Source organism: Muscardinus avellanarius (assembly GCF_963383645.1).
Source record: "Muscardinus avellanarius genome assembly, chromosome: 6".
Taxonomy (NCBI): domain Eukaryota; kingdom Metazoa; phylum Chordata; class Mammalia; order Rodentia; family Gliridae; genus Muscardinus; species Muscardinus avellanarius.
Window position 1 is genome coordinate 25,968,079 of NC_137791.1, and position 19,499 is coordinate 25,987,577.

The 19,499-nt window shown below is 41.3% G+C and overlaps 1 protein-coding gene across 1 annotated transcript in view; it reads right to left on the reverse strand.

Moving 5' to 3' along the window:
• DCHS2 (dachsous cadherin-related 2) overlaps positions 1–19,499 on the reverse strand; it is a gene marked incomplete at both ends in the record, with an annotated part of 268,447 nt that overhangs the window by 101,881 nt on the left and 147,067 nt on the right. Inside the window, one exon of the mRNA XM_080697380.1 lies at positions 789–1,025. Coding sequence (XP_080553506.1) covers positions 789–1,025 — 237 coding nt within the window. The remainder of the gene's footprint in view (positions 1–788; positions 1,026–19,499) is intronic.

The following is a 19,499-nucleotide window of genomic DNA, read 5'->3' on the forward strand; positions in this document are numbered from 1 at the left end:
GGCATGCACCACCATGCCTGGCTTCAATACCCCTTTTTATATATTTAAGAAAGCCAAGTTAAGTTTATGTTGTTTGTCTAGGTTATACACCTATGAATGGTAAATATTCTCCAGAGAATAGAGGAAAAGAAGACAGGAGAGAAGGACAAGCTCTTTGGAAAGGTCGTTTCTTTCTAGGAATTTCTCCTGTAGAAATGCCTACATGCCTACACATGTGAAAAGATATCTGCTCAAGAATTATTTGAACTAGTAAAAATTTTAAATTATTCAAATAAATAGAAAGAAAGCAGTATTTAAGTGAAACATATCTAAATTGAAACACTATGCAATTTCTTATTTAATGAGATAGGATGCTGTGTTTTTTACCTGGAAAGCTATTGTATGCACGCGTGCACACACACGCACACACACACACACACACACACACACACACACACACGAGTGATTAAAAAGGGAATTGTTAAACAGATCAAGTAGGATGCGTTTGTGTAAAAAATAATTTTAAAAGTGTGTGTTTTGGTGAGTGGATTACAGGAGCTATATGCTTCCTTTATTAGAATCATTCTGTCCTGTTTTAAGTTACCTATGACTTTTGTTATTACTAAAATAATCATAGGGTGGATGGAAACAATATTGAAAGCACAGAGAACAAGCCACAGCTGGCGCTGTCTCTGTCCAGCTTGCATGGAGAGAAGGAAAGACTTCTTCAAGAATGTGCAGCCCACGCCAAGCCAGGACCCTTCCCAGTGCCGGGCTTGGATGCAGCACAAAATGCGTATGGCACTTACTCAAGGACTCTCTGGCTTTCACCGTTCCAACAGGACTGTCTTCGGGCACGTCTTCATAAATGGAGAACGTGTACTTAGGCCTTTCAAACTCAGCAGGTGCCAGTGTCGTCTGGAGGACGTGAACTGTGATGTCAGCATTAGTGGCAGCTGTGAGCCCGCCGCCATCTCGAGCACGGACCAGCAAAAGAAGTGTGGTAGGTTCCAAATGATCAAGAGTTGATGATAAGTAAATAATTCCTGGGTAGGGAAAAATAAAGAATTAATACACAGATAATGTGCCAAGAAACACTGACAGTAACACCTGATCAGTTTAAGTCTACTGCAATGTTTAATTTTATTTGTCGAGTTGACAGGACAATGAGATTCCAGGGTATTTGGTCAAATATTATTTTGAGTGTGTCTCTGAAGGTGCTTTGGGATGAGATCAACATTAAAATCTGTAGGTGGAAAATAGTAGATTGCTCTTCCTGATGTGGGTGGGCTTCATCCAGTCAGTTGAAGGTCTAGACAAAACACAAATGTTGACCCTCCTGTAAGAGAGAATTCCTCCTGCCTATCTTTAAACTGGGATAATGGCCCTTTGTTCTGCCTTCAGACTAACATGACATCGGCCTTTCTTGTTCTCAAGCCTGCTTGTCCTCCATCTGGAAAAAACTATTCATTCTTTTTTGTTTGGCTTTCTTACTCAAGCTAGAGACCTTGGCACCTGCCAGCCTCTATAATTTCACAAGCCAAGTCGTTATAATAAATCTCTTCATATATATGTATACACACACACACACACACACACACACACACACACACACACACACTCTTTTACTGGGCCTATTTCCTGCAGAATCCAAACTGACACATCTATTTACAACCAAAGACCTTGAGCATCTTTTCAAAATGAAAGTCCAAGTTCTATCAAGTAAGCACTGTTTTATAAGACTCTGAACATTAGGCATCTTGGAGATGTCAACTCACCAGAAGAATGTTGACTGTGTTGCTTTTAGGCCTTACTGTCATACCATGTGCTCCGAATGATGAACTCGTTGGAGCAAAGGGGGAGGAGCCATGTACATAATCCCTAAAGCCACATCCCAGCAACTCCTCTTCAGCAACCGAGTCCTGCCTCCAACTTGGCTGCCTTGTCTTCCCCAGGTATAGGGGGACATTGTAAATTTAAACCATAACAGAAGGTATAAACAACAGCTGTGTGTAAGGAAATTCAGTAAGTGCTAAAGCTGTGCGCAAGAGCAGCAGATGAGGCTTCTGGACATAGCCTGTGTGTGAGAAGGAGGTGTTGATGGTTAAGAGGGGAAGACTGAGGAATGCTGGCAAAACTAATTCTCTCACATTATAATGCTACCCTTTAGTGTACCGAGTTGGAAAAATAAAAATAAATGCAACGTAACCAACCTAAGAAATGAACCTAGCCAGGCGTGGTGGTGCACACTTGTAATCCCAGCATTCGGGAGGCTTAGACCAGAGGATCACAGTTCGCGGACAGCCTCAGCTACTTAGTGAGGCACTCCGTAACTTAGTGAGACCCTGTTTAAAAATAAAAAATAGGGCAGGGGGGTGTAGCTTGCAGGTCAAATGCCCTTAGGTTCCATCCCCACACCCGCAAAAAAAAAAAAAAAAGAACCTGTTGGTTTTGATGGTAAAAATATACACATTAATTTAATAAATATACAAATAAATATAACTGTACTTTACAGATTCTCTCATGGTATAATTCATCATATTACTTAAATGAAGGAATATAGCAATTTTTCCAGTTTATGAGAGTCTTGGAAAAACATCAGAAATATCTTGACCATAAAAAAGTGGCACCCACTGGGTATGGTGGCACATGCCTATAATCCTAGTATGTGAGAAACTGAGACAGGATGGTTGCGGGTTCAAGATCAGCCTCAGCAATTTAGTGAGACCTCATTTTAAAATAATAAAAAGGCTTACTCCTCCACACACATCACAGACTTTACACACACGTTCAACTTCTTTCTTTTTTAAGTAAAAATTTTCTAACAACTTTAGTTCCTTGTTCTTAATAAAATATCCCTTATTTCTTTTTGGCATAATAAACCATCAATAACTAAAGTCAACCATCTTGCCTGACCTCCTCCATACACAACAAACTCATCTTCTGCCCCCCTCAGCTTTATGGAGGTATAACATGTAAAACTGCATCAGCTCAAGGTGTGCAGTGTGATGATTTGAGATGCATGTGAATTACCATGTTCCTTAACAGATCTTTAATGGTTCATGCCTCCTGATAGGCTCCAAGTTGACCTTCCTGACTTTGGCACCCAAAGTGAACACACTTCCAGGCCACTCCTGCTGTTACAGAGTATGAACACTCTTCATTAGAACACTATAAAATACTATAATAATACCAAATATTATTACCCTAGCTTTTATTAGCCCCATTAGAATGGGGGTTCATGGGCCCAGTAAGACGCTGGGTTCTGGGCGGGGGTCGCACGCGGGGCATGCCAGATGGGGCCCAGGTCGCGGGACTCTGGTCCCCAAGCCGAACTGCGAGTAGCACGCCAGACCCCTGGAGAAATCGGGCCCAGTAAGACGCTGGGTTCTGGGCAGGGGTCGCGCACGGGGCAAGCCAGCTGGCGCCCGGGTTGCGGGACTCTGGGCCCCGGCCGAACTGCGAGTAGCACGCCAGACCCCTGGAGAAACCGGGCCCAGAACAGAAAAAAATAAAGAAAAATATCAGAGAGGAGGTAAGAAAGCCGTTATGGATGCCAGGACACTGGAGATGCAGACAAAACTTATCTAAATGCACTGGAACTTATGGAAAAATTCGCCGTGAAAGAGGACTGCTATTTCTCTATATTGTTAAGAATCTCAGACATCACCTGTAAGGCGAGAGTTTAGCGGAGACCAAGGAGAAATGCGGTGTTGAAAGAGTTCTCCGCGATGGTGGTGGAGACTTGTATTCAGGAGAAGCAGAAACCGGATCTTACCAACTTTATTTTTTTGGAGAAATTACACCAAATGTCGAATGCTACCATCACGCATGCTTAGGAACACTGGACAACATTCAGAGTGGAAAAAGAGCCTGGGAAGGATTTGAAATGGTGGAGGCAGTGGCAATGCCAGTGGCCAATGCTCAGGGGAGGCAGAGATCTGATACATTACACCTGGAACCTTTGAAATAATAACCACAGAGACAGTGATCGGAACCTGCTGAGGGGTTAGGCGGGCGCCGGGGCCAGTGGCCAACATCGGGGGTTGCTGTGAGGCAAGGCCACTACTGAGGCCTCTGTGGCCAGGATTGGAACCTGCCGAGGGGTTAGACTGATGCTGGGGTCAGCGAGGCCGGCACTGGAGCCTGCCATGAGGCAAGGCTTGTGCTGGGGCCTGCGAGGCCGGGATAAGAGCCTGCCGAGGGTTAGGCCAGTGCTGGGGCCAGCGAGGCCGGCATCGGAGCCTGCCATGAGGCAAGGCCGGTGCTGAAGCCTCCGAGGCCGGGATAAGAGCCTGCCGAGGGGTTAGGCTGGTGCTGGGGCCAGTGAGGCTGGCATCGGAGCCTGCCGTGAGGCAAGGCCAGTACTGGGGCCTCCTAGGCCGGGATCGGAGCCTGCCTTGAGGCAAGGCCGGTACTGGGGCCTCTGAGGCCGGGATAAGAGCCTGCCGAGGGGTTAGGCCGGTGCTGGGGCCAGTGAGGCTGGCATCGAAGCCTGCCGTGAGGCAAGGCCAGTACTGGGGCCTCCTAGGCCGGGATTGGAGCCTGCCTTGAGGCAAGGCCGGTACTGGGGCCTCCAAGGCCAGGATAAGAGCCTGCCGAGGGGTTAGGCCGATGCTGGGGCCAGCGAGGCTGGCATTGGAGCCTGCTGTGAGGCAAGAACGGTGCTGGGGCCTCCGAGGCCGGGATTGGAGCCTGCCTTGAGGCAAGGCTGGTACTGGGGCCTCCGAGGCCAGGATAAGAGCCTGCCAAGGCGTTAGGCCGGTGCTGGGGCCAGCGAGGCCGGCACCGGAGCCTGCCATGAGGCAAGGCCGGTACTGGGGCCTCTGAGGCCAGGATAACAACCTGCCAAAGGGCTAGACCGGTGCTTGGGCCAGCAAGGCCAGCATCGGAGCCTGCCGTGAGGCGAGGCCAGCATCGGAGCCTGCCGTGAGACATGGCCAGTGCTGGGGCCTCCTAACCCGGGAACGGAACCTGCCGAGGGGTTAGGCCGGTGCTGGGGCCAACGAGGCCGGCATTGGAGCCTGCTGTGAGGCTAGGCCGGTGCTGGGGCCTCCGAGGCCAGGATTGGAATCCTGCCAAGGGGTTAGGCCAGTGCAGGGGCCAATGGCCAGCATCGGAGCCTGGCGTGAGGCAAGTTCACTCCTGCGGCCTCCAAGGCCGGGACCAAAGCCAGCTTAGGGGTTAGACTGGTGCAGGGGCCAGCGAGACCAGAACTGGGGCCTCCCATGAGGCAAGGCCGCTGCTTGAGCCAGTGAGGTCTGGATCAGTCCACTGAGTAGCCAGGCCACTACTGGGACCATCAAGAGTGGGATCGGTACTTGCAACGCAGCATGCACAGAGAAATGTCGCAGAAAATATAAATCAGACGCTTCTCTTAATCAGCAATAACTAGGAGGAAAAGGGCAACAGGAAGAGGTTGAGCTATAGAAAGGGCCCTATAGTGAAGCAACTAATGTGACCAATCAGAGGGTATGTAATACTGGAGGACGGAGCCTCTTTAAAACGCAGGAGGTACATAAACAAATGTATCAAAGTAAATCACCAAAGAAGTGTGCGATGGAGGGAGGGGGAGGGAATGGGATGGGGTCTGGAGGAGGGCTAATTGGATGATGTGTGCTTGTATATCCTCTCAAGTCTTGTACTCCAATGTGATTGATATATGACTACAATGCACCAATTTAAAAAATAAATTAATTTAAAAAAACTTAAAAAAAAGAATGGGGGTTCATACTGATTCAATGATCAGCCAAAGCACTCAGTCTTTATCACACAAATTTATTCTAACACTCTCCCAAACTAAACTATTTTGGTGACTACACAAATTTCTAAGTCAGATTTTTCTCATGTGTTATTGATGGAATTTTTAAAAATTAATATAATGTAAGCCGGACGTTGTGGCGCACGCTTGTAATCCCTGAACTTGGGAGGCTGAGACAGGAGGATCTTGCAGGTTTGAAGCCAGCCTCAGCTGGCTTAAGAGACCCTGCTTCCAAATAAAATACAAAATAGGTCTGGGAGTGTAGCCCAGAGGTAGAAGGCCCTGGATTCTATCCCCAGTACCACCAAAACAAAAACAAAAACAAAAAGAACAATAAAAAATTAATATAATGCAAATCATTCCATTATAAAAATCCATTCTTGATTATAAAACAAAAATTCAAGTGATACAAAAGTATCTACAGAAGCAAATTAAAAGAGGCCTTCTACCCCCAACTATCCCTAAACCCTGAGTATATATTCTGACACAGTTAATTCAATTCCAATTATAGGGAAATCTCAGAAGATTTCAATTTGCTCTTTTGAAGATTATGATGATGAAAGACACGCACATCTCCCTCATTTAGACACACCAAGTCTTCCTGCCTCCAAATCACCTCCTTCTGGGCCATTTTTCATTCTTACATTAGAGTAATGTTCCTGAAACCCAAACCTAGATGCAGCGATGCCTCCCTAAGTCCTCAGGGTTGAGTTCAAGGACATCATCTTCACGTACCAACCACTCATGAGTTCATCCTTCTCCATCCTTAAACCCATCACTTGGCTTTCTGTATAGTACCTCGTGCTCTTGGCAAAGTAAACTACTTATTGTTTCCAGAATAGACCTTCCTCTTTTCTATTTTCTGCATCCTTTTCCCAGAAAACCTTTTCTATCTCTTTTGACTTACTGATTCCTAGTCATATTTCAAAGCACAGCTAAAGTCTCTCCTGTTGCAGGTCTACCCCAACATAGAACTAGATACCGCTCTTCTTTGATATCACAAAGGCCTGCGTGTATATGCCTTCTCTAAACTGAACATCTCATACTTTAATTATCATTTGTATATTTCTTATCATTCATTTACTTAGTCATTAATTTAAACAATGATGCATAAATAAAAATTAAAACACAACATTTGGAAAACATACAAATAACAATTTAGTATCCATAATAGATGAAGAGTTCTATAAACAAAATGAAGAATATCAATAAACTAAAAATGTTAGAGTCGATAAGCACATGTGATTTTGATAAGAGATAAATTTAATAAATATAATAAAGTTCAAACTCATAATAATGAAGATGCAAAATTAAAGCAATTGCCTCTTCTTTTACCTCAATGATTCCCAAATTATTTGCGATAATACCTAGTGTATTACCATGCCTGATGTCCTACTAAGTGAGAATGTTACAGTACAGAGCAATACCTACAGTTCAAATACTGGAACATATACTATGTGCATAGACACACAAAGAAATATACACACTGGAAAATGTGGAAGGCCACGAACAATTGTACAGAGAAGTCATCTTTGTACATTGAAATTATATGACAGCTCACTATCTACTTCTTATATTCCTATAGTTTAAAATAATTTAACAATGAGTCTGTGCTAAATTTATGACTTTGTGATTAGAAAATATATGCATTAAAATATTGTGTGTATTTAGCAGAAGAAAATATACTTGCTACCAGAAAAATAAATATGCAGTCATGCACCATAAATGTCATTTTAGTCAACAGAGAACCACATATCTGATTATGGTCCTTTAAAATTATATAACCTAGTGCAACGTAACTATCTTAATCTGTGCAAGTAAGCTCTACATTTGCCCAATTTTCAGAATATATCTCCATCATTAAGTTAAGCATGACTATATGTTACACCCTTCTTTAGAGCTATAAATGAATCTTGTATACTGTAGTAAAAATTTAGATTGGACTTTAAAATGTTTGCCCTTAAAAAATAATTGCACAAGATACTTTCTAAAAATAAGATTATTACAGAAAGTCTTCAAGGATGAGAATCAATAGAAATTTTAGAAATAACAAGCAAAGATATTTAAGAGAACTATATTCCATAAAATGATTCCCTGAGGTTGAAATAAACATGCTCTGTAGAAATCATCTATATAAAACTCTGCTTGTAAATGAGAAATAATGTTTCAAATACTCAAATTGCTAGCAAAATGTGCTACAGTAACATATGGTAAAATGTGAAATATAATTAAAACATCAATAAATAAGAACTGTCAGCTATAAGTGAGCAAGCGATAAAAATGTCTAAAGTAACATGTAAACAGTAAAATATTACACAAATCTAGAACTTTTCATGTGTGGTAACCATTCAAAGAAACAAATTAATGTAGAAAGGGGGTCAGGAATCTTACTTCTCAAATAGAAATCACTGGCCATCAGGGAGATGCAAATCAAAACTACACTGAGATTCCATCTAACCCCAGTCAGAGTGGCAAACATAAAGAAATCAAACAACAACAAATGCTGGCGAGGATGTGGGGAAAGAGGAACTCTTTTACACTGTTGGTGGGAATGCAAACTAGTTCAACCACTATGGAGATCTGTGTGGAGATTCCTAAGAAAGGTGGGAATAGATCCACCATATGATCCAGCTATACCACTCCTGGGTATCTTTCCAAAGGGGTTGAATTCAGAGAACTACAGCAACATATGCATACCTATGTTCATAGCAGCACAATTTGTAATAGCCAAAATATGGAACCAACCCAGATCACCATCAACAGATGAATAGATAGCAAAACTGTGGGAAATACACACAATGGAATTCTATTCAGCCATAAAGAAAAACAAAATTATATCATTTGCAAGAAGATGGAAAGCCCTGGAGAACATTATGTTAAGTGAGATCAGTCAAGCACAGAAGGAGAAGATACATATGTTTCCTCTAATATGCCCAAACTAGGAAACACAGAGGATACCAGTGTGGCTCCAGATAACGGAGGGGAAATACCAGCAGTTTGAATGGAAAGATAGGAGAGGAGGAAGGCCGATCTTGATTAATGAGGGTCTACACCTGAACATGTGTAAAATTATGAATAAGACATGGTTAACCTGGACAACCATTGGTGGGAGGAGGGAAGGGAAAACAGGGGCGGGGGGGGAAGGGCACCAAATATAGTTTAAATTATACTATGTATGTTCAATAAAAAATTGTTAAAAGAGAAAAAAATAAAAAAAAATAAAGTTCTGGTTCTCAATAAAAAAATATATATGGTACATTAAAAAAAGAAATATTTCAAAGAAACAAAAGTTTTCAAGCCTTTAAAAACAACATCATATAACTGCTGAGCATACAAGATAAATCTCTGTTTTTCACTAGGTTTTTAAAAAAATGCCCATTATTATTTTCCTCTATTTCTCATTTCACTAAATCTTAGATGTAGAGACCATAACTCTAGAAGTGTACAGATTTTTATATATGTACACACACTTATATATTATGTAGTCTTATATACTAATATATATTATTACCCACTTATCCCCTTGCATCAAATGTATGAACACATATACCTGTATATTATGTACACATGATATTTACATAATATGCATTAATATATGCACATATTATCCTAATCCAGTTAACTTTTCAATGTATATAATTAATACATTCAATCTCCTTATTTATTTATTTATTTATTTATTTATTTATTCATTTATTTTGGTGGTACTAGGGTTCCTAGAAACCCTTCTACCTCCAGACTACATTCCCAGATCTATTTTATATATGTATATGTATGTATGTATATATATATATTTATGTATATATATGTGTGTATATATGTGTGTGTATGTGTGTGTGTGTATATATATATATATATATATATATTATTTTTTTTAGAAACAGGGTCTCCTAAGCAGGCGAGGCTTGCTACAAACCTGTGCGATCCTCCTGTCTCCACCTCCCAAGCACAGGGATTACAAGCGTGTGCCACTACGCCCGACCTCCTCTTTTATTTTTTAAATATATTAAATGTGCTTTTGTTGGCCACCATTAAAACCAGAAACCACACTAGAAATTTTAGGGAATACTTAATAAAGAAAGATATCTTATGAATATGGGAAAACTAAGAGTCAGAAGAGGATGGTGAATAGTAATGCAGGATGCTGTGGCCTTCTCCATATCAAGAACAAAGAAAGAAAGCATTACTAGCTCTACCAAAGGGAAGAGGAAGAAGAGCAGGAGGTGGGGCCTGGAGCTCTGAGGTGGTACTGTGTAGATGCTACTGGGAGCCCTGAGACATCCCCTTGCAGCTGGTACTCAGGCATCTCATGGAGTAGCTTGCATCCATGTTCACACCTTCATAGAAGAGGGCCTGGAGCTGGTTGGAACACCATGGTGTGGCTGCTGCCACCTAAGGAGTCATGGTGGTGAGGGTCACACCCAGTGCTCAAGGAAGCGCTGCAGGTGGCATTTCTGTGGGGAGTGTCACTACTGATGCCGAAAGACTCAGAAGAATGCTGGACCAAAGAAAAAATAAACATGGTTGGAGGAGGGCAATTCCTAAGTCCTCTGATTTCCAATTTCCTGCGAGTGCTTCCTTTTGGTGGAATCTAGAACCCGTTGAGCGTGTGGGGATCTTGGGCCACCAGCATGGGTCTGGCAGCATGATCTCTGAAGATGTCTACAATCTAGCTCTGCAGGGCCTAATGGCCCCATGTTCATGTTGCCAAATGCTGAGCTCAGTTTCAGCAGCCAGCGACAGCTGCTTTCACCAGGCAATGCCGCTGGGTCGATCCCCGTGCTCCCCGGGTGCTCTCTCCGGCTTCCATTACTCACCTGGCCAAACGCCCATGTTAAGTTATTCCTTTCATCACAAGTGCTGTTGCTTCTGCTTTCCTGACTGAATCCTTACTGGTATAGATCTCACTGCTTCTAATTGTCCTGGTTTGAGTTACTAATTAGATGAATCAGTTGTGATGACCTGAAAGGATTTGATATTTGACAAGTCTGACCTTGTTCATATGTCCTAGTTCTCATGCAAATAAATGAGCAGGTGCTAAGCAGGCAAAATCTGTGCTTGCTGATTATGCCACCTGCTGTGGTTCAAATGTGCACCCCCAAAAGTCCATATGCTGGAAAGTTGTGGGGGGTTTTTGTTTGTTTGTTTTGTTTTGTTTTGTTTTGTTTGGTACTAGGGATTGAGGCCAGGGACATTTTAACTTTGATTGACACCCAGCCTTTTTAATTTTTATTTATTTTTTATTTTTTGGTGATACTGGGGGTGGAACCCAGGGGCTTTCTACCTCTAGGCTATATTCCCAGACCCATTTTATATTTTATTTGGAAACAGGGTCTCACTAAGTTGCTGAGAGCCTCACTAAGTAGCTGAGGCTGGCTTCGAATCTGTGTGATCCTCCTGTCTCAGCCTCCCAAGCGCAGGGATTACAAGCGTGCACCACCACGCCTGGCTCTTTAATTTTAATTTTGAAACAGAGTCTCACCAAGTTTCTGAGGGCCTAATTTTCTGAGGTTGGCTTCAAACCTGCAATCTTCCTGTCTCAGTCTCCCAAGTTCTTGGATTACAGACATTTGCTACGGCGTGCTGGCATAGTTAAAAACTTAAGCCTCAAATTCGTCTGTTAATGGTATTTGGAGATAGGGCCTTTGGGAGTAGGGCCTTTTCTAGTAGAGATTAGATGAGATGCTATGGCTGGATCCCACATGAAATAATCAGAGAATAATCAGAGGCTCTATAAGAAAGAAGATGGCCTGAGCTGGAATGCCTGCTCAGTGTCACCAGGTGCCCTCCACAAGATGCCAAGCAGATGGTCTTGGACCATACCCTTCAGAACTGTGAGCAAATAAACTTCTATTGTTAATGAATGAGCCCACTTTGGGTATTTTGTTATAGCAACAGAAAACAAACTAAGATGTCACCTTATTTAAAGCATACTCTTGCCGGGCATGGTGGCGCACGCTTGTAATCCCCGCGCCTGGGAGGCAGAGACAGGAGGATCGCACAGGTTCGAAGCCAGCTGCGCTGGCTTAAGAGACCCTGTTTCCAAATAAAAAAATATAAAATAGGTCTGGGAGTGTAGCTCTAAGGTAGAAGGGCTTCCAGGAACCCCAATACAACCATCAAATAAATAAAGCATGCTCTTGTTATTCTGTGTCTCAACTCCTCTGTCATTTCCTTTATAAGCTCTACTACAACCTACAGTTAGTCTATTTTCTTGTTTTCTCTTTGTCCCTCTCTGCATGTTAAGACCCATGAAGCCAAGGATCAAATCTTCATTATTCACCATTAACCAATCAGAGCCCAGAACAGCCCCAGACTCAGTGAAGGAACTGTATAAATTAAAAAATAAATAAACATCCAGGCATGGTGGCATACACTTGTAATCCCGGTGCTTAGGAAGCTGAGACAGGAGGATTGCACAGGTTCAAAGCCAGCCTCATGAGGCTCTCAGCAACTGAGACTCTGTTTCCAAATAAAATATATCCAGTAGTGTAGCCTGGAGATAGAAAGCCCCTGGGTTCCATTCCCAATACCACAAACAAACAAATAAATAAATAAATAAATAAATAAATAAATAAATAAACCAATTTTGAAAAACTACTGATTGAAATTAGTCAGGAGTATTATAAAGAAGAAAATGTCTTAGTCTAGGGTACTGTAACAAAAATAGCATGGCCAGAAACTCCCATCATAGTTCTAGAGCCTGGGAAGTCCAAGATCAAGGTCCTCACATACACCATGTCTGGTGAGGGCCCCCTTCTGGTTTGCAGATGGCTGCCTTCTTGTTCCATCCTTCCCTGGCAGAAAAAGGGAGCTCTAGACTCCTTCTCTTAAGAGGACACTATCCTATCATGGAGCTCCACCCTCAAGAAATCATCTCCACATAACTACCTCCCCCAAACACTACCTCCTGATTCTGTCTCACTTAAGGTGAGGGTTTCAACAGGTGGATTTTGGAAGGGCAGCAACAAGCCAAATAAGAAGTCCATAATAGAAGAGTAGCATGGTGAGGGAACTCTAAGCCAAGCATTAAAATGACTACACCTCTACAGCAATGCCAGGACAGATAACAGGACAGAACACATAGCCTTCGAAAGTGCTAATCTAAGTGGCTGTCCTGAAGACTGATGTTAATGTAGAAATTCTTCTTGCTCTTGATTTGTTACACTTAAAGGTCAGTAAGCTGTAGGGAAACACACAATCAACCTTGTTGATTGTGCACTGGTAACAATATATGTTTATTTAATGGACATGTACAATTATTTTAAATACATTGCTCTTGAACTCTAACTCATTTCAAACATAATAAAGAAAGCCTCTAAACAGGTGCCTCTGTAACCCCTCATGTTTAAACCAGGATCCTAGAGACCCCAAAAGTCCTCTGCTCACTGAGCTACCTCTACTTAAGGCCCCAAAGAATAGTCTCTGGCCAAAGAAAGGCTCTCATGTTGAAAGAACTATAGGACAGTAAATTATAACTTCTAGGTACATAAACATCAAAGAAATCATCCTGTTTAACACTAGTCATATGTATTTTAAACTGCTCAATATGGAGTATTTACCATAATAAACAGCAAGATTTGTGTCACAAAACTGGACATTAAAAAGTTCAGATTGTGTGTGTGTGTGTGTGTGTGTGTGTGTGTGTTAATGAGGATAGAATTCAGGGACATTCTACATCTGAGCTAAATGCCAGCCCTATCTTATTTTTTATCTTGAAATATGGTTTATCTCACTAAGTTGCTGAGGGCCTTGCTAAATTGTTGAGGCTGGCCAAAACTTGTGATCATCCTGTCTCTACCTCCTAAGTACTGGGATTACAGGCATGCACTACCATGCCTGGCTAAAAATACCCTGATTTTTTCATGAAGATGCCCGACTTGAGATTTGTATGTCTCCAGCTCTTACAAACCAACTTAGGGTAACAGGTGAAAGATATTTCTGTGACAGTTAGATGACCAATTTAATCAATGTGATATATCTGGAGCATGCAATCATTTTCTTGGGTTTAAAATATCAATCTCCCTTCTACATTCAGCATTCCACAAACAAATGAGTGAAGTTGGTGGTGTTTTTTATTCTTGCCTTCAAATGCTATGAATGTTAGATTTCTGATTCTATATGCTAATTTTATGTGCTCAGTGCTAGGTTTATTTGCAAATCGTTTTGATTAAATCTTAGCAGAACCAGACTTTCTACATAATCCTGGCCTCTGAGACATTTTCCATATGGGGAGTGGATTCTTAAAAGCATGGCAAGAAATTCATTCTGAGTTTATGGAATAATAAAAGACCATGGAGACAGATCCTTAGAATTAGATATATCTGGGTTCAAGTACTGGTTCTATCAATTCCTAGTTTGACCTTGAGCGATTTCATAAACCATCTCAACCTCTGTTTATCATTTGTCAGCAGACTGTGGAATCAGACCAGTACCTTTCACTGGGTGGAACTTCCATGAGGGCCCAATTAAACAGAATATATAAACAAATCACTTGCACAGTGCCCAGCAAGCACCGACTCCTTCATACGGAACTTGCTTCCTTCTGTTCCTCTGAAGCACTATAAGATATTATTAGGTGGATAATGGATAATGAGTGTCTTTAAAATCTTCTGTGCAAAGAGAAAGTTGGGGGGATTGGAGTAGCATAAATATATTGTGAAATTTTGTGAAAAGAGAGTACAATAAATTCACCCGAACTGCTGACCAAGTCATCAAACAGCATTTTAGAGGAGGCTATGACAGTGCTCCTATTCCAAACACCCAGCTCCCTCTAATAACATGGTAAAGTTCCTAACTCATAGTTTTAACCAAACAAGTTGGATGGATATGTATTTTTCGTTTGTTTCATACTGTAGATAGCCCTATTACCATATCTATGTGGTTTGGCTTTGTTTGTGGTACTGGAGACTGAGCCCAGGAATATGCTACCTCTAAACCACACCCCAAGTCCTATTTATTAATTTATTTATTTATATATTTATTTATTTTTGGTACTTGGGATGGAACCCAGGAGCTTTCTACCTTCAAGCAATACCCCAGCCCTATTTTTTTATTCTTTATTTTGAAACAGGTTCTCACTGAGTTGCAAATGGCCTCACTAGCTGAGGCTGTCTGCAAACTGAGATCCTCCTAGATGCCGGGATTACAATTGTGTGCCACCATGCCCGGCTTTTTATTTGTTATTTTAAGAAAGGGTCTTGCTAAGTTGCTGACGGTCTCACTAAGTTTCCAATGTTTCCTCAAACCTGTGACTCCCCTATCTCAGTTTCCCAAGTACTTGGATTACAGGAATGTGCAGTTATGCAGAGCTACTGATATGTTTTTATGGAATTTACAATGTGCCTCTCTAAGTTAATACTTCAAAATCATTTGAATAACCCATCCTGATTTTCTAAACCTACATGCATACACAGGTTGCCAATAAGAATGTAAGCCATCCTGCTTTGGTTTTTTTTAATTTACTTATTTATTTATTATTGGTGCACTGTATTATACAAAATAATGGGGATCACTGTGACATGTGTGTACCGGCACATAACATAACTTGGTCAATTCCACTGTCCAGTACCTCCCCTTTCCTTTCCCCCTCCTTTCCTCCATCCCCCATACTCTACTCTACTGGTCTTCTTTGTATTTTCATGAAAATATCTCTGTTTTTTTCCCTTTTTCTCCCTGGCATCCACATATGAAAGAAACATATAACCTTTGATTTTCTGAGTCTGGCTTATCTCACTTAACATGATGTTGTCCAATTCCATCCACTTTTCTGTGAATGACATATTTGTGTTTTACTTAAGCCAGAGGAAAACACCATTGTATACATACAGCTCATTTTCTTTCTCTATTCATCTGTTGACTGGCCGGTGGTTACTTCTGGGGAGGCCCAAATAGGCTTTGTGGACACGGGCACAAGACCAGATCCAGCTATTGTTCTTTCTCCTTTGTTTATTCAAAATGCTCTGATAGTTCTGCTTCTCTTCCTTCTCTTCTGTGGATCACATCCTCATTTGTAAAATGGGGATGAAAACAGTTCCCACATCAAAGATTTGGCATTAAATGAGTCAATAAAATACTGGTAAAGTACAAAGAAAAGTTTCTGGCACATAGCAAATGCTCAATAATATTGTCAAATGACAAAATTACAACAAATTTAGTTTAAAGACCTAAATTGGCTTTTATTTGCAATTCCAGAATTGGGACACACCTCCTTCTATAAAACAGAATGAGTGTTTTGATGAGCTGAGCTGAGCAAGTTGGCTTTGTGAGCAGAAAAGAGCTGAAGAGAGCAGAAACTGAGAACAGCAACAGACTGGTCATTTGAGAGGTGCAGGCAGTCAGCAGGGACCTACCTCCAAGTCATTCTGCTTAAAACTGCCAGTTTGAGCATTTGACTGTTAACTTCCTCTCTTCTGATGTCCTGAAAGGACAGACAGACAATTTGGCTTTGTCCTGGTGGTAGGAGATGTCAGCACGAGAGGCTCCATTTTTATTTGGTTTCCTGGGACTAGTGCAGGAACTCCGTCCAAATCAATGACCTCGTGTAAATTTTATTAAGCAATGTTCATTATTATTTATAGACTATATCTTCATATCCTTGTATCATAAAAGGATATGATTTCTGCTTTCTCCTTACTTCACAGGAAGATTTAGGAAAAAGGATATAAATAATACTTAAAACTGTTTAAATGTGCTAATTTATCAACCCATGTTTCTATTATTGTTAGTCTTTTATGTCTATTGACAGTTCAGTGACTAAGAAAATTATAGCCTTTACAGAGAGACTCAAGTATTTTGTTTTTATTTTTTGTGGAAGTTGTGACCAAATGCTGATTCACATGATATGTATTTCAGTGTGTAGCTATAATTATTTTCCACAAAAAAACAAAATTATAACTGATGAATGCTATTTAAATAATAATCTAGAACCTTAATTTCATTTGGAGTCATAGAAAAATAAAAGAAGATGCAAAGCTCATTCCAGTAAAGTCTGTGTGAGATGATGACAAATCAAATCTCTTCCCACGTATATAAGTTTCATTCTAATGGTCTTGGTTTGTCCAGAACTTGGACTCTGCCACTGAAGTCTCCCACTGGGATACGATGAGCAATATCCCTGCTCCATCTAATGATGTAACCTCACACACATCACTACAATCCCCAAGCATCTGCTTCCTCCTCAGAAATGCAAGGACACTGAAGGGTCCTACTTCATGGAGTCTTTGTGAAACTCCAGATGACATGCTATGCAGAAAGAAAGAAGTATAGGTCCGGCATGGTGGCACGTGCCTTTAATTCTAGTGCTTGGGAAGATGAGACAGAAGAATGGCAGGTTAAAGGTCAGCTTCAGCAACTTAGCAAGGTCGTCAGTAGGTTAGCAGGATCCTGTATCAAAATAAAAACTAAAGGCTGGGCGTGGTGGCGCACGCTTGTAATCCCCGCGCTTGGGAGGCAAAGACAGGAGGATCACGCAGGTTCGAAGCCAGCCGCGCTGGCTTAGGAGACCCTGTTTCCAAAAATAAAATAGGTCTGGGAGTGTAGCCCGGAGATAGACGGGCTTCCAGGAACCCCAGTACCACCAAAAAAATTAAAAAATAAAAAAATAAAATAAAAAATAAAAAATAAAATAGAGATGAAGGTGCAGCTCAGAAGTAGAATGCCCCTGGGTTCAAGCCCCAGTACCACAGAAAGGAGAGAAGGAAGGAAGGAAGGAAGGTACGATGGAAGGCAGGCAGGCAGGCTGGCGGGCTGGCTAAGAGGTGTTGTGTGCATATATGAACGTATCACTTTGGATCTCACTACAATAATTATTTTACATCAATAAAATTCTTTTAAAAAGTACAAGACAAGCTGGGCGTGGTGGCACATGTTCGTAATTACAGTGCTTGGGAGGCTGAGATGGGAGAATTGCACAAGTTTGAAGCCAGCCTCAGCTACTCGGTGAGGCTCTCAGCAGCTTAGTGAGACCCTGTTTCCAAATAAAGTATAAAATAGGTCTGGGAGTATAGCCTGGAGGTATAAAAGCCCCTGGGTTCCACCCACAGTACCACCAAAAAAAAAGTGCAAGACAGATAAAAAGGTTTTTTTTTAATATAAAAATACTTTTATTTTGGATGATGATTTGACCATTTGAAAACCCAATATTGATGTAAGTTTCTAATGCATTAGTTATTTCTTTCAGCTTATCTTGTCTGAAATTTCGGTAATAATAAATTCATGATATAACCATGGAAGAGAACATGTAAACTCTGTAAAAAAAAAAAACAAGGCATCAACTCATTAAAAATATATTTTCATTCCTCTTAAAATAAAAGGAGAGCAGCCGGGTGTGGTGGCGCACACTTTTGGGAGGCAGAGACAGGAGGATCGCACAGGTTCAAAGCCAGCTGCGCGTGCTGGCTTAGGAGACCCTGTTTCCAAAATGAAAATGTAAAAATAGGTCTGTGAGTGTGGCCCGGAGGTAGAAGGGCTTCCAGGAACCCAGTACCAGCAAAAAAAAAAAAAAAAAAAAAAAAAAGGATAGCATTCAGTGTAAGTGTCCCTTGACTTTCTAAATAAATTATTCTTACCCCAATGACATTATATGCTGAATGTCTTTGATTTTAGTTATCTTAATATAAATGTTGTGATAATATTACACAATTTGGTTTACATGCTTAACATTTCATGTCAAATATTAAAACATCACTAAAGCTGAAGGCAGTGACAGACACCTGTAATGACCTAAGTGTTTAAAAACTGCCCAGTCAAAACCAAGGCTTTTTCAGTGACTCCAATAAGATGTGTCTCTAAGACAGTCTCTGGTCGGGGGATGCTATTCAGCCATTACAGTGTAGGTTCTCAAGCGGGACGGCCAAAGAGAGGGCTGTGGTGAGACAGGGAAGGGCTGCAGCCTGGAAATCATAGTGTTTGTGAATTATAGAAAAATAATGCAACTGTGACCAAACAAATTACAAAAACCTTTGGAATGGTACACATAAACACACTAAAAATAGAAACTATAGGTAACTGAAGTTTAAAAGACTGAAAAAATACTCTCCACGTGGATGCCTCTTTAAATAACATTTGAACTATTTAAATAATTAAATGAGGCCGGGTGTGGTGGTTCACGTTGTAATCCCCACGCTTGGGAGGCGGAGACAGGAGGATCCCACAGGTCCGAAGCCAGCCGCACTGGCTTAAGAGACCCTGTTTCCAAAATCAAAAAGTATAAAAATAGGTCTGGGAGCATAGCCCAGAGGTAGAAGGGTTTTCAGGAACCCCAGTACCACCAAAAAAAAAAAAAAAAAAAAAAAAAAAAAAAAAAAAAATTAAAAAAAATTAAATGAATAATTAAATGAATCTTAAACGAAGGCATTGGCTGCTTTCAGGAATTTGCTATTTTTGTGAATTGTGTATATTAGGGAATTTAATCACAGCTGTAGCTATGTACTTCCAACTTACCTGAATACAAACACAAGCAAGGGTTATCATTGTTAGGTTATATGAACTCTTACTTCCTGTATGGACCTTTAAGGATCTGTGGTCCTCTCTTGTGCCATCTCCAGCACCAAGTCACCCCAGATGACCAGAGTAAATATGGACTCTTCTCCAAACCAGTAAGGCTGAGATCATAAAAAGCAAGAGCTCCCTTCATCCTCACTCTCTGCCGAGCTCCACCTTCTGGGAGGAGGTGGTAGCCACTTCTCCCACTGCATCAGGAGGGATACAGGCTTCCTGCCCTGTCTTCTTTGTAAATGTTCCCAATTTCTGGTAAGTG